Source organism: Scaptodrosophila lebanonensis, unplaced genomic scaffold, assembly GCF_003285725.1.
Source record: "Scaptodrosophila lebanonensis strain 11010-0011.00,11010-0021.00 unplaced genomic scaffold, SlebRS2 tig00001412-arrow-pilon, whole genome shotgun sequence".
In the NCBI taxonomy this organism is placed as follows: domain Eukaryota; kingdom Metazoa; phylum Arthropoda; class Insecta; order Diptera; family Drosophilidae; genus Scaptodrosophila; species Scaptodrosophila lebanonensis.
The window spans coordinates 2,062,697-2,077,602 of NW_022060739.1; the positions used below are offsets into that span (position 1 = coordinate 2,062,697).

Here is a 14,906-nt window from a genome sequence, read left to right on the forward strand (position 1 = left end):
TCAGCACACTACTTTTGGAATGGCGGTGGTGATGGAAAAAACATATCGATAAACCGGTTTTTGGCAGAGTTGCTATGACTAGAGTGTAAGGTTATTACACTTACGATCTGCCCAACACTGGCACAACATTTGAACACTTCTTCGGTAATTAGTTTTACCTTCTGTCTTGTATATTTATTTTTTTTTTACATTCAAAAACTTATTTTAGAACTAAGCTACAGCGTATAATGTAGAATGAAAATAAGGAGGAGGCGTCGTGGCGAAAAGAGCTTCTCCAGCATCTGCTTAAGTCAATTAGACAGACGTAATTGTGTTTCCTTATCCGTTTAGCGTTGCGAAATATTTAAGGTATTTTGCTCTTTTTAGCTGTTTTTTTTAAATGTTATAACGACTTATTTTTATCCATTTCATTTTTTAGATGGCGGCTGCGCGCCGCAGGTTATTGTTGCAATTATTTGTAGTGAATGGTTGTGTCTCCTGAATATTAGCGATAAGTTTTTAGACCATTAGTCCTAATGTATTTGTATGACTCCCGATTCAAGCAGCTTCATTATTTTATCGGCGATGGCTGGATTTTGCAAGTGTCTATAAAACAAAATAGGTTCAAATTTAATATTCGCAGTTAACACTAGAATGATTTTAAAGTCTTACTCCTTCACAGCGTTAGGCTCATTTTGCATTTGTTCCAAAATTATGCGCATCGCCGGATCCTTGAGAATCTGTTGAATTTCAGGATCTGACATGGCATTTTTGAGCACTTCTTGAGGATTACGTTGAAAGTTCATCGAGCACTGGCGGTAACCGTCTATAGCTTCAGCATTGTTTGGATCAATTTCTAGGGCCTTTTGGTATGCCGACGAAGCTTTGGAAGTCTGCTGCATGCCCTAAAAATATATCAAAGATTAAGGAGATGTCAACCTAATTTAAATTTTTCTTTACTTACTTGCAAAATCTTGCCCTTGCGTATGTAACCTTTAATGAACTTTTCATCCAGCTTAATGCATGTGTCGCAATCCTTCAGGCCTAAATCAAAAGCTGCCAATTTAGTGTAGCAGGCAGCGCGATTACTGTACAGTTTTGGATCATCGGGATTGCGCTTAATAGCTTCAGTATAATGCTTTACGGCAGTGCTATAATCGCCCTTCTTGAAGAACTCATTTCCCTTCTCTTTTTCCTCTTCGGCCTTGGCCGGATCAATATAAGCGCGACGCTCCTCCTCCTTAATCTTAGCTTCGATTTCGCTAAGCGATGTTTTTATCTCAGGTGTGCGATGTTCCGACATAGCCTTCTCAAAATATATTTTTGCCTGCTTATAGTTCTCCAGCTTGCGGTAGGTGTTACCAATGCGAGCAAAGGACTTGGCAATGAGCTTGAAATCGGCGCGGTTCTCGCGACCAACTTCGATGCCCTTTTCACACTGCTTAATGCAATCATCGTATTCCTTACGCTCGAAATACACTGCCGCAATATTGTTATAGAACGTTATGTCGGTTGGATCATGTTCAATGGCAGCATTATAATGCTTGAGTGCAGTCTCGAAATCTTTCTTTTTGTAGGCCGCATTGCCTAGATCTTTTTCTTTCTTGGCAAAATACTTTTTGCGCTCCTCCGCGGACATATCTTCAACTTTTGGCTCAGCTGGCTTTGGCGGCTCTTCCGGCTTCTGTGCCGGTGGCGGGGCACGACGTCCAAATGGGGGGACTTCACCATCAACGTCCATCGGTATGTCACCCTGCGACTGTATATAATTCAACACAGAAGAAGTGATATCCTGACGTCCTTGCAACAGAATAGCATTATGAGGATCATGTTTCAAACCTGTAAGCACACATAAACACATACACACACATACTCATTGGTTTAGTGAGGTTAGGGTCAGAAAGTTATACGCAACTTACCCTCATTATAGGCCTCAAAGGCCTTAATATAATCCTGGAGCCCTGCGGCAGCGGCTCCTTTACGTGAATAACCCTTGGCCCAGGTGGGATTTAATGCAATGGTCTTTTCGGCATCCTCCAACGCCTCTGCAAATTTTCCAGCCTTTGCATATGCAGCGGAGCGATTGCTGTATAGAACATGGTTCCTACCATCCAGAGTAATGGCTTCTGTGTAGGCCGCAATAGCCTCATCAAACTTTTCAGCGGTCAGTGCATTGTTGCCCTTTTCTTTAAGTTCGTTCACCTGCTCGATTTAAAAAAAAGCCGTTTTCGCAATGCAGACAGAACTCCTTTAACAAAAGATGCTACTTACCTTTTCCATTTCGATTTTAAACTATTTTTTGTGGGTTCAAACTAAAAGAACGTGCCAGAAACACGCCGTTTCAAGAAGAAGTCAACGTCAGTAATGCTAATGTTGGATATGCAAAAAAAAAATGCCGCTGGTCGGACTTTTCTAGAATGCATGAGTCGAGCGCTCTCGCACCTTACATGCTCTCACTGGTTGTCATTCTGTTAAAACATATGGCAACCTTATATAGAGCACTGCCAACAGCACATGAAACGGCAAGCACAATAGTTTATTGTTTCAAATATTTGATTTGGGGTGCTTTAAAACTATTTTTCGTTATATTCTTGTTCAGGGTGACACCAGAAACAAGTAGCACACCCGTACGCTTTATTAAAAAAAAAAACCGAATCCGTCACTAGTTCATATTGATAGCCTAATTTATTCACCTTTTAAATTTGTTACATTGTTTAAGAATACCTTAATTTAAACAACCACGAATAAAGACTTGAATGAATTTATGCTCAATTTAAATAATGTAACATAAGCAATATAATTAACTGAACAAAAACATCTCGTGTATAAAATATAACAAAATAAATGAACAAGTTCAGTTGTTCATATTAATCTTTCGTTCAACTGAACTGAGTCTGAACGAAAGAGCACAGCTCTATTTATTTTGTAATTCTTAGCTGGCAACGTTGTCAAAGGCTGCCACCTAAGAAAAAAATACAAGCAGACGCTGCTTTTTGCGTGCGGCAGATGAAAAACTTGCAATTTTCCAAATAGATAATATTTTTAGGCCGGTTCAAAACACAAGCAAGCAGAGGTTAACCATTTTCAGCACATTCTCCTTACAGCGCAACAGTAATGGCCGAGTATTTGGCATCCATTTTTGGCACAGAAAAGGACAAGTAAGTAGTAGTCATAGTCGCGCGCATGGTTGGTTCGTTGCTTCCTGTACTTTGTAGAGAGAAAACTTTGGAAAAAAAAAACAAATTGCATCCACGCGTTATTTTTACAGAGTCAACTGCTCGTTTTACTTTAAAATTGGAGCGTGCCGACATGGCGACCGCTGCTCACGCATTCACAACAAACCGACATTTTCGCAAACTGTCCTGCTGCAGAACCTGTATGTCAATCCTCAAAACTCGGCCAAGTCGGCGGATGGATCCCATTTGGTTGCAAACGTGTCCGATGAGGAAATGCAGGAGCATTATGACAACTTCTTTGAGGATGTGTTTGTTGAATGCGAAGACAAGTACGGCGAGATTGAGGAGATGAACGTATGCGACAATTTGGGAGACCACCTGGTCGGCAATGTGTACATCAAATTTCGTAATGAGGCGGACGCGGAAAAAGCAGCAAATGATTTGAACAATCGCTGGTTTGGCGGCCGACCAGTCTATTCGGAACTATCGCCCGTTACCGATTTTCGCGAGGCCTGCTGTCGACAGTATGAAATGGGTGAATGCACGCGCTCCGGATTCTGCAATTTCATGCATTTGAAGCCCATATCCAGAGAACTTCGTAGGTATCTATACTCGCGACGTCGTCGCTCCCGCTCGCGTTCTCGTTCGCCGCGTCGACGTTCGCGCAGCCGTTCACGTTCACCCCGCCGCCGCCGCGATGATCGTGGTGGAAACGACCGTAGCGGCAATGATAGGGGAGGTAACGACAGGGGTAATGATCGTGATCGACGTAAAGGTGGAGGAGGCGGTGGTGGTACTGGTGGCGGAGGTGGTGGTGGTGGAGGAGGAGGCGGAGGTGGTGGCGGCGGTGGTCGGTACTAGTCTCAATTGACTTCCGGAAATTTGGTGGCAAACAGTGAAACGGACAACAGACAACGCCAAGTATCGTGTATTTCTCAAATTTCATCAATCAACATTGTATTTTTGTTTAATTCGAAGGAAGAAAAGGAAGGGGGTGTCCACCACCTACATATGTACAAACGCCCCCCGCTGCATAAACAACTATGTGAATTACTTTACCGAGCGCCCATTAGATTTGTAATTACTTATACACACATTCGTCGTAATAATAAAACTTGAGTAATATAATGGTACAGATTTGCTTTTTTAGGCGTCGCTCAACAACATATTTTATGGTTTTTTCTGTTCTCTATTTAATGCTACGGATTTGTATGCACTTTTGGCCTAAGAGGACGCTTCAGGAGGTTGTTGTTGTATTTCGTCTTTTGCGATTGGCTCCTCAGATACTGGCTGTGCCTCAGAGCTGGCATCGGCCGTCTCTCCCGGTGCTTCATCCGACTGCACCGCTGCAGCTTCCACATCAAGACGTGCATTGGAACGTGATTTATCTGCCTCAACCGGCGGATTAGGCATTTGTCCCTGACGGCCAGAACCCTCCAACTGCTTCAGTTGTTTGGCCATATCACTTTGTTGCTGCAGTGTGTATATGTTCTCATTTTTACGGCGCTGCTGCTGCTCTATGTCGCGCAACACGCCCTCGTGCAGTTTCAGGCTGTACACAAAACATGACATAATCACAATTTTAACTCACATTTTTAATAATACAACTTACCGGTCCTCGGACTGTTTGTAGTGTACATAACCTATAATGGCGCTCGATATAACCACAGCGGCTCCCAGTGTGATTTTCGATGGCAGTGACATGATGGTGTTTGTGTCGGAGTCTGCGGCCAAACTGTGCTACTGGAAATTTTGGAACTTTTTATGTGAAATATTTAGTAACAAATTTTGAGGGGCACTCAGATACACCACTTATTACGACATGCCTAAAACTGACGGAGAACAAATGCTTGGCCCACTCAATTGATACTGAATTTACCTCCAGAGTTCGTCTTTTTCATTTATAGTTGATACGCCTCAACATTAGTCGCCGGCATCTCAGAAATGCAAATGTACGCTAAGTCAACAGAAATACAAAAAAAAAGGAAAAAAAGAAAACAAATGCAATCCCAGGGCTGTTGTACAAAACAGCTGTTGACTGCAACGCATCGATAGTAGCGATAGCGATACACGCGCCAAAGGCAATTTTTAAATTTGAGGGAAATTTATGCTTATCTTGTGCTAGAACTCATCTACTAAAAGCTTGTTTCTGGTGTATGGGTATTGGGTTGACGCATTGTTAAGACTCACTATATTATCTCCACCTGATTATGTATAGCGATAATTTATCTTTGTGACGTTAATGAATGATTACAATATAAAATGAGATGCAATCCATTGTCAATAATGTAGGTGTAGAGTCCATGAGTCGTGGCCATAGTACGCATAAACACAAAATGGTAACCTATAAATGACCATACAGCACGCAGGTCATTCCGAACATGCGCACAAGCTACGCAATGTAAGCGTCTGGGGCGGGCTGGAGGCACCAGAACAGAACCAACAGCGGCGGAGCCAACGTGGCGTATGAGCAACATTTATATAGCAGCACCAAATAGTGCGACTCCAGTTTTCCATACGCTCAGTTCAGCGACAACGCTCGACGCGAAACACACTCACAAAATACAAATTAATATATAAAAAAAATTACGTGCGTGTGTGTTATTAGCAAACGTTTCGAAATACTAAATTAAATATAAATTAAAATTAAATTGCAAGCAAGCCGATATACTAGCATATATACATATACTCACACAGCGTCTTAGTAGGCCTAAAATATTTATGTTAGTGGCGCAAATATTGATTTCAATTGCCTGACTTGGCTCTGGCTTTAAGACCCAAAGGAGGTGTGAGGAGGGGACGAGTGCAAAACTGTCTGCAACTTTTGTGCGACAGCTCTTCTTTGCTGCCACTGAGGGAATATTTTGGGTTTTTTCATTTCTTTTTTCTGTTGTCACACTTCAATTATTCAGTGTTATTATTATTCCTTTATTCTGTGTATCTAACTTGCTGAGTGAGCAACCAACACATTATTGTGGTTGTTGTTGCTGTTCTCGTTTTTGTGGCTCCATTCATCATTGAATAAATACGGCACAGTATCCGTATGTGCATTAATTTGTTTTAGCGATAAAATTACCGGATTGTTTTGTCTGACTCAGTTATAAAGCGCCCAAATGGGCAGATAAATATTCAGCTGGATAATTAGAAAGAATGATTAACTTCGCTTGCAATTTATGTTTTGTCCAGCTTAATGCTATTTTACGCTTTTCCCCTCCTCTCCACCACCTTCATAAAAAGCAGTGAATTGCAACCAAAGGGAAAACAGAGTTAAAAAGAAGAAAATATTCAAGGGGTGAAGTGTAAAAAGTGATAAAAGATGACCAAAGTGGAGTTGTACAAGTCGCGTGTCTTTGTGACCATCATACATTTGTGTGCTCTGGGTCAGTTCGCCTATGGTCTCTACTACAGTAGCTTCGAGGTGCAACGGAGCTATAAATTAAAAACAAGCGTGAGTCGTCGTCTGGTGCCGGAAGCACTATCCCAGAAAGTTCGATTTTTGTCCTACTGGTCGCTGGTGAGTTCAGAAACATTTCCCAAACATTTGCTCAAATAAGCCTATTTATATGCATATTATTAGTTTATTACAAACTTTTATTTTTTATACAAATGTTCATACATTTATTTCAGTATGTATTTAAAGTTAATAATTAAATATTTGTGCAGGTGGAAGTTACAATCATGATTTTCAATTTACAATTTACAACTTTATGGTGTGGAAAATATTTAAATTTTGTTACATCAATGAAATTCTTTCTTAAGCTAGTAGTTTAAAAGATTAAAAATTTGACGTAGCGAATCGGCAAAGGGAATTGCTGGTTCGAACCGATTAATAAAGAAAAAACTTTTTTTATTCATTGAATATTATCATTTTTGTTCAAATTATTAATATATATGGGATCAACAATATTTGTAGATCAGCAAATATTGTTACAAGAATAAAATCAATAAAAAATATTGCCTGTGTGCAAAATGCGGTCAATTACAAGATTTTCAGTGTGTTGACACAACTGTGGGAATCATTATAAACGTCATATATCACGGAAATTTTAATTGAGGAAATGTGCGGCCATTTCAAGTGATCCCCAAAACAAAAACGGAAAAAGAATGAAAGAAAATGAATACGAGCACGCTGTCCCCTCGTACATTTATGGGTGCCATATGTTTGTGTATTTCGACTTGTTTTTATTGTGTTTTTTATTTTATAGATCCCACATCTTGCTTTTTTATCATGACAACGCAATCCCTCCCAACCGTTTCGCCACCCCAGAGCTCAACAATTGCAGCTGCATCTTTTGAAAACTTTGCGCCTGCATGAAAATTTCAATTTACAATATATTCACTGATGCTTTTGTTGTTGTCGTTGCAAAGTGGCCAACTGCAGGCCGCACACGATTTTCCAAAAATAATTTCCAATATTTATTTGGTCAGGCGCGCGCTAAAATTCCGTGGCAAAACCAAAACCTCTTTATTGAAATGCAAAACTGCACAAACATACAAATCAAAACAGCAAACAAAAGGCAGTCAGGCAGGCACTGAACACTGCAAGAATTGCCGATTTTATGGCTCTGATGAATGCCAGATTCAGATTATCTTTTAGCGTGAATCTAAATATATGTATGTATATACAAATGTATGGGTGCAAGTGTATGGATGGTTACAAGGGGGAAGGCGCGAGTATGTAAAGCTGTTTGCGGCCGATGCTAATGAAAATCGATCGTATATCGAATATTCCAGCCACTTCGGAGCAGTTGCGTGTGCATTGCAGATGTAAGAGCTGTGCTCGGTCATTGGTCACTTCATGATACAACCTATTAGATATGTATGTATGTATGTATGTATGTGTGAAATTTTAATATGAATTGGGAGACTCCAAATGTATGAAGATATCAGTACAGGCTGCTAACTGAGCATTGCTTTTCAATTTTCCATCCATTGGTAATTCATTTCCACCAATCGGGACACACAAGTGATGCAAAACCTTCACTTAACACTTTAACATTCTTAATATTTTGGAAGCAAATAAGATTTTGATAAAATAAAATATTTTTAAATCATATGCGATTATATTTTGCAACGCTGTCCCGGTTATGCTCGCCGTTTATTTTATGTTTATTTTCGAACCCCGAAATAAAGTTTTGGAACCCGCTTGGTGGTTCTGTTTTCATAGAAAAGCTCATTATTTATGTACCGCCTCCCGTGGCAAATTATACTCAATTTCGATTTCGCTTAAACTTAAACATAACAGCTCGCTTCGATGCGCAATGACCCTTCGCCCTCGTGGCTGTATTTAGATTAATAAATAACTCCATTTTACGTTCTTTCTTATTACTCTTATGTCTTACGCCGTCCTCGCCATCGTTCTCTTGTAACGACACCCTGTGACGGTCGCCAGGGCGTCGGTTCAATATTACAGGGATGAAGATGATGTGGGGATCTGACAAGATCGGCCTCTCCTTGTTATTTGAGTCATTTACAGAGCAGCGGTGCAGAGCTTAAACGCGATAGTTTACAAGTGTAGAAGGAGTAGTGACTAAGACAGGCAGACAGACGGACATCGGAATTTGCATCTGCTCATATATATACATATATACTTATAATATTACCAATTATTTCAATGACTTGAATTCTTCTATATGTTTAGAACAGATAATAACTAACTCTCTGCTGTATTTAAAAAATGATATTCAAATGATATTTGTAAAATGTAATGCAAAAATTAGTAATTCCATGTTTGTCTACAGGAAAGAAAGATGTTTAAAGTTAATAATGGATAACAAATAATCGAAGCTGTACACTTTTCATCTTAATAACTAACCACACCTGAATAACAATGGCGCATTATCAGTAAGGCACTTGATAGATTTTTGATTGGTATGGGAAAATTAACCCTGTAACGTTCTTTCAATAAAAAGGTGTCCATCTGGAAAGCTTTGCGGTAACCCTATTTTAGTGCTGGATGGATTTATTATACGCGAATCCATTTCTAAAACGAAAGTTGAAGGTTTTTTCTTGAAAGCTAAGCCTACATTTTGAAATATTCTAAAATCTAAAAAGTTTGGAATTCTAGGAATAGGTTCTCTATTTATGAGCATCAATAGTTTAGACTGGAAAGTACACACTATAAATCCAATAAATAGGATCGAAGTTGCTGACCCATTTTAAAATGAAAGTTTTGAAAAAAAAATTCAAATTTCCCTAACATAAGTACATACAGTCTTATCACGACACTTTGGTCCGATCTGCTCAGATTTCTCAAATTGTTTGCCACGCGTAGCTTTGATCTTGGCACAACGTGCTCCATGTCTATCTGCATATTGGGTCTGGGAACAAAAAAATTTCATTAATATTTATTATACTAGTGAGTACGACGTACACATGGTGGTTGCTATTAGTTTATTGTTGTCGGAGTATTTTCGTTTTTTAGCAAAAGCTTTCATGTGCCATAACACAGACAATTCAGTGCTCGAAGGGCTTGTGGTGGGTTTGGGGGCGATGAGGAGGCCGCACGTCCGCTTTAGCATTTCCATGGCTTCCGTCAAATCAGCACCGATGGCCAGCAAATTGTTTATATGGCTAAATTCAAAATAAACTTTTTTGCGCCAAACAATTGTGAAACAAACGTTCGATCGATCGAATCGATTCAAGCTATATACATACATGTATGTATATCCATACATAGGCGCCTCTATAAATACATTTGTATGTATGTACTAGGTATGTAGCTGATGCGAGTTCGTCTCGGGATCTGAAGCGATTTATTATACGTACATTTATTTGGCAAATCTCTAGAAAAACATTGAGGTGGTTAGCGATTATGTTTACAGCTGGCATGCCATCACACTGGACTTAGTTTATATCCCTCTGTGCTGAATGATCGGAATTCGCTTATTATCTGTTGAGTTGGCCATGCGAATGCAGGGCATGCCGGCGCGTGATAAAAACAAAATACTCGCATTGGAACGCCCCCCAATTATGAAGAGCCATTGAAATTGTCGATGGCATAGTCAGTCTTCATATCTTTCTCATTTCGATCGCCTCATGTTGCATTTGCTGATCATATTTTTAGGGCTGTGCCATCAGGGGGCTCTCGGTACCAAGTGGTACAGTGGCAGTCCAGGATTTTCCAGCTCTGACGCCTGGATTGATGGCTATATGCCCTGTGCTCGCGATCTTGCGGTTTTCCCCTCGAACTATCGCGCTGTTTTGCCACTAACAGGCAACATAAAAATTGGCGGCTTTGTATTACCTAATGAGGGAGCCTTAGTCCTCAGTCAGGATGTCACCATATTGCTAAACGACTTGGAGCAGGACCGTGAATGTGAGAGTGATGAGAAGCGTGCCTATTTGAAGCCACCTAAGACCAGCAAGTGGTTTGATCCAATGTCTTGGACCAGTCCCGATATTTTGAGCCGCAGTCCTGCAGTTTCTGAGATAGAAAAGGTGCCGTGCAGTGATGAGCAGGTGGTGATCACCAGTGCGAACGGAGCACTCTCTTTCGATTTGGAAAACGTACTATTTTTGCGCTTGGGTCATCTCAGCCTGCTCGGTTCCTCCATTTCAAAAACGTATCTGCAACAACTGCTAAGAACGGATCTTGGTGAACTGTTATTTCCAAATGGGGAAATCACGTACGTGGAATACTATCGCAGTGAGATCTGTGGCTGTCACAAGGACTACATGGACCTCATCGTGTCGACCTGCCACAATGTTGAGTGTGAACGCCCCCATTGCGTGAGTCCCGTACTGCCTCTTGGCGCATGCTGCCCCATATGTGGCGCCACTGTTCGATATTCCGTCGAGCACTGCTTGGAGAGTGAGCGTAAGGATCTGTTGGACTACATAAACAAGCAAATGGTGCGCGAAGGCCTAACCAATGATATTCTTGTGCATGTGGAATTTATAAGTAGCGATGAGCTGGGACAATATCTACAGACGGTTATTGTCGATCGCGATACGTACAATGAGCGCAGCAAGCACTTTTTGGAGCTTCTGATGGAGAGGCGTAATGAGAGCAATTTGCTCAGGGGAAAACAAGCATTGGTCACTCACATGGCTGGTCATCCGTACAACCCCAATGTGACCTTCGGCTCTGTGCTGCTCATTATCTTTTGTATTGTGCTGGTGGGTGTGGTGGCCATAATTATTCTGGCACACTACATGCCCCAAAATCCCCATTTGAATCGCATCCCACAATGGATCCACGATCCCCGACGCTGGCATTGGAGCAATCTTAGCTTGGGACTGAGAAGAAATTTGTTATTCGCTCGCTTCGATAATGCTGGACAGGAGGCCGGTATCAGTGGTGGGGGAGCGGCTGCCACCAGTGGCGTAGAACATTTGCCAGAACGTATTATGGGCTTTAATGCTGAAAGTGAAGAGGTGCGCGAGCGTGCATTTAACAATCCCATGTTTGAGGAGGGAATTACGGCCCAAGCAGTGAGCACAGATGTTGCTTCTAACAAACAAACAGCACCGGAATTTAAGCCCACGATGGAGGTGGGAGAGTTGGACAGTTGCAATGTGGAGGAGCAGGAGCTTACCGAAATAAGGCTTGAATCTTCGGATTCGGACAGCGATGTCGAGGAGGAGACTGCCAAATAGTGATGGGCTATAAAAAGTTAGAATAGAAAAGAAAACATAGAACCATAACAAGAAAAATAGGTATAACCATTACTTACAAGCAATAAAATAACCCAACAACTGTTAGATATTTCTTCCCCTTATTGGATTATTCAATTTTATTCAAATTAAATACACAACTCTATAAGATATTCACATCGAATATAATATTAACAACTTGTTTAATATTTGGGGCAATAGACTGAGGTTTCTTCATTTCTGTATGCTTCAAGAAAAAAAATCATGGCCATAAAAAAGACTATGATAGTTTGGTCCAAATTAGTAGACTTTGTATATCCTGTAGCCTCTGCTAAAAAAACCACGTTTAGAATTTACTCGTGAATATGGACCGGTGATAAGCCTAACCATTCCGAAGCTTTAGCTCAATTTAATGAATATATACAATATTTGGGTAAATCTTTTGGTCATTAAAAAGCGCCCAACGTTTTTATTTAAAGACATATAACAATTATTAAACCCTTGAGTTTGTGTTTATATTTGTAAATATATATATGCATAATAAGCGTCTAAATTTCCCAGAATGCCATTATTATTACCATTATAGGAATAATAAACTTTAAATATAGGTACTTATACAATGCGGGGGACATTCATATCATCTGATGCCATGGTGGAGGGGACGCAATTTTCATTTTTCCATTCCATGAAGCACTAAATAGTGTAGGCGTCAGCATAAGCATATAATTAGACATATGGATGTAGATTAACATTCCTCATAAAAAAAACACATGTGCTGGGGGCACCACTTAATGGTCAATCAATAAGCCGGCCAAGTGACGCACCTTCACACTCACGGGCCGCTCACCTTGATAATTAAAACGGGAGTAGAAATATTTTTAATGAGCAACAGTGGCGCACGAAGAGTATGACGTGCGGTTGCTCTTGCTCCTTGACCTTCAGACGTCTCCATTATTATGATGTTGCGGGTAACGAACATTGAAATGAAATCGATAGTTGGTGTTCGTTGTCGCAGTAAAAAGACAGCAGCGGATTCAATAACCAAGCGCTATACGCATTAGCACATCTATTCATAGTTTATGCCACTCCTCCCTTTTTACATTTTTAGACGCTCTGCATTTGAGTGCACCCTTAATATTTACTTTCTCCTGCACTCGAGTTATTTTTATGCCACACTACATCTATTCAGACTGCAGCCCCTTTGCACCGCCATTGATGATAAGAGTCGCGTTATCAGCAAAATTATACACATCGTTTAATGTTTGTATGTGCTCATATGTAGGTACATTATGTGAGGGGGATTGTATTTCGTATGTACATATGAATGCATGTACATACATACATACGTACTCATGCTATTAGTCGCTTTCGCTGACACTGCCTAATCAGTACGCTTTGGACTTTTGTATGTGAAGTAGCTCGGTACTATGGCAAAAACGAAATCGAAGGCTAAAGGTTCCACGTCAGTTGGTTTTAATCAAGCTGTAAAGCTTCTTCTGCACATTACCGCTGTCGTACAATTCTGCTATGGAGTATATTTTTTCCATGAGCGTGTCCAAATGCCTGCATCCATAATGCACCCATTTGCCGGCAAATTTAAGTTCCTAACGTTTTTATGTGCGGTAAGACGAAAAAATGTTGTTTTACAACACCAGGCCTATGGCCTATCGATAAAAACAAAAACCACCAGGTTGGCAGCCCTCTGATTCGGTAGGCGCTTTGAGTTATTGGTCAGTTTGTGTTTGTTGTTTTCATTGGCCGGTTGATAAATCAATTTCTTGCACGGGAATGGCCACATCTAGTGTAAATAGGGTTTATGAAGGCATTTATGGCTCTCTGCGAACTCTGATGCATCTGGTAGCTGCCGTACAGTTCAGCTATGGCATATTTTATGACTACAACTACGTCCACTTTCCAGCCACCTCAAGTAACGATGCTGTTATATACCATCCGTTCGGTGGCAAGTTCAAATATCTAACATTTTTGGATGCGGTAAGCATGAAGAATCAATTATTCGGACTCGGACACAGCTTTGGGGCAAAGTTCAGGTGTAAAAAGCGGAAGAGCTGTTTAAATCTTATCTAAATTTCTGAGTGTCTCTCTATTGGATAACTGGTTTGCGTGCTCCAGTGATTAGTAATTCTTTCCACTTCACTTAACAGCCATCAACAACAACAACCCTTAACAACTTTCGTGTGTCTAACGATTGCCTTACGTATACTTACAGATAATACAAGCGCTGTATTACGTGGTCTCTTTGGTCAATGATTTTGTCGGAACAAATGAGCTAGCGCCTAAAAATGCGCCAACTATACGCAAATTTAAGGATTATCTGATGGCTACTTTAGCTTTTCCCGTGGCGCTTAATGTCGGTGTCACTTTCTGGACCCTATATGCCATTGATCGCGAACTGGTCTTTCCTAAAGTGCTGGATCCTGTATTTCCAAGGTTCGTCAAGCGGCAATAGCTGTAAAATTAAATTTGTTTCTATTAATGTATCATATTGTTTTGCCCTGCAGCTGGCTTAATCATGTCTTGCACACGAATATTATGGTTTTTATTGTGTTGGAGTTGTTCACCTCATACCGGGCCTATCCGAAGCGCAGCAAGGGCCTCACTGGCTTAGCCATTTTTATGGTCAGCTACCTGATCTGGATTCACATTATTAAACACTATTCGGGCGTATGGGTTTATCCAGTGCTGGAGGTGCTGCAGCTGCCTCAACGCATTGTATTCTTTGTGGCCGTACTTGGCTTTACCTTTGCCCTCTACCTGCTCGGCGAGTTTCTGAACAACATTGTGTGGGCCAAGGAAGTAAAGCTCGCCAAGCGCAAGTCAACCTAGGCTGTGTACAGGCTATTGTCTGTGTGTGTATAGTCAATAATGTCAATATGTGTGTGCGCTTGCGTGTATTTGATCAATTTTGCAACTATTAAAAGAGCATGTTTTTTGCTTATATTTTACATAAACTATATAAATGCAAATGTTTATCATATAGAGCCAAACTTTCTTATGATATTCGTATTACAACAACACATACAATTGATGCAACAAATTTTGAGGTTAGTAGTAGCTGTAGTTTACGATATACATATATATTGCAGTTTAAACTTAAATGCATTAGTCAGCGTTTTGTTTCCTACTTAATTGCAA

General features: G+C 40.5%; 5 protein-coding genes across 8 annotated transcripts; 3 read left to right on the plus strand and 2 right to left on the minus strand.

Moving 5' to 3' along the window:
- Positions 1 to 148: 148 nt before the first annotated feature.
- Positions 149 to 2,448, minus strand: LOC115631142 (stress-induced-phosphoprotein 1). Its single transcript, XM_030527812.1, has 5 exons — positions 2,251 to 2,448; positions 1,899 to 2,181; positions 944 to 1,818; positions 652 to 884; positions 149 to 585 (listed from the first exon to the last, which is right to left on the minus strand). The coding sequence occupies exons 1-5, from the start codon at positions 2,257 to 2,259 to the stop codon at positions 513 to 515; spliced, it is 1,473 nt and encodes a 490-aa protein (XP_030383672.1). The 5' UTR covers positions 2,260 to 2,448; the 3' UTR covers positions 149 to 512.
- A 516-nt stretch (positions 2,449 to 2,964) lies between these two features.
- On the plus strand, positions 2,965 to 3,923 carry LOC115631318 (splicing factor U2af 38 kDa subunit; the record flags this gene model as incomplete). The annotated part of the gene is made up of 2 exons (XM_030528033.1): positions 2,965 to 3,137; positions 3,248 to 3,923. Coding segments are annotated over exons 1-2 (720 nt in total), but the record flags the coding sequence as incomplete, so codon positions are not given.
- A 282-nt stretch (positions 3,924 to 4,205) lies between these two features.
- Positions 4,206 to 5,132, minus strand: LOC115631319. Of its 2 annotated transcripts, XM_030528035.1 has the most exons (3): positions 5,035 to 5,132; positions 4,768 to 4,898; positions 4,206 to 4,707 (listed from the first exon to the last, which is right to left on the minus strand). In XM_030528035.1, exons 2-3 carry the CDS (start codon positions 4,857 to 4,859, stop codon positions 4,380 to 4,382), a joined length of 420 nt encoding a protein of 139 aa, XP_030383895.1. In that variant the 5' UTR covers positions 4,860 to 4,898; positions 5,035 to 5,132; the 3' UTR covers positions 4,206 to 4,379. The 2 variants fall into 2 exon arrangements, with proteins under 2 accessions (XP_030383895.1, XP_030383894.1); XM_030528034.1 differs by lacking the exon at positions 5,035 to 5,132 and having other exon boundaries at positions 4,768 to 4,985.
- A 1,267-nt stretch (positions 5,133 to 6,399) lies between these two features.
- Positions 6,400 to 14,750, plus strand: LOC115631120 (androgen-induced gene 1 protein). 3 transcript variants are annotated; one of them, XM_030527782.1, is made up of 3 exons: positions 6,400 to 6,669; positions 13,981 to 14,201; positions 14,273 to 14,750. In XM_030527782.1, exons 1-3 carry the CDS (start codon positions 6,472 to 6,474, stop codon positions 14,595 to 14,597), a joined length of 744 nt encoding a protein of 247 aa, XP_030383642.1. In that variant the 5' UTR covers positions 6,400 to 6,471; the 3' UTR covers positions 14,598 to 14,750. The 3 variants fall into 3 exon arrangements, with proteins under 3 accessions (XP_030383642.1, XP_030383643.1, XP_030383641.1); XM_030527783.1 differs by lacking the exon at positions 6,400 to 6,669 and adding an exon at positions 13,166 to 13,375; XM_030527781.1 differs by lacking the exon at positions 6,400 to 6,669 and adding an exon at positions 13,497 to 13,745.
- LOC115631964 (protein amnionless) lies at positions 10,194 to 11,842 on the plus strand. Its single transcript, XM_030528827.1, has one exon. The coding sequence runs from the start codon at positions 10,194 to 10,196 to the stop codon at positions 11,754 to 11,756; it is 1,563 nt and encodes a 520-aa protein (XP_030384687.1). The 3' UTR covers positions 11,757 to 11,842.
- Positions 14,751 to 14,906: the final 156 nt, after the last annotated feature.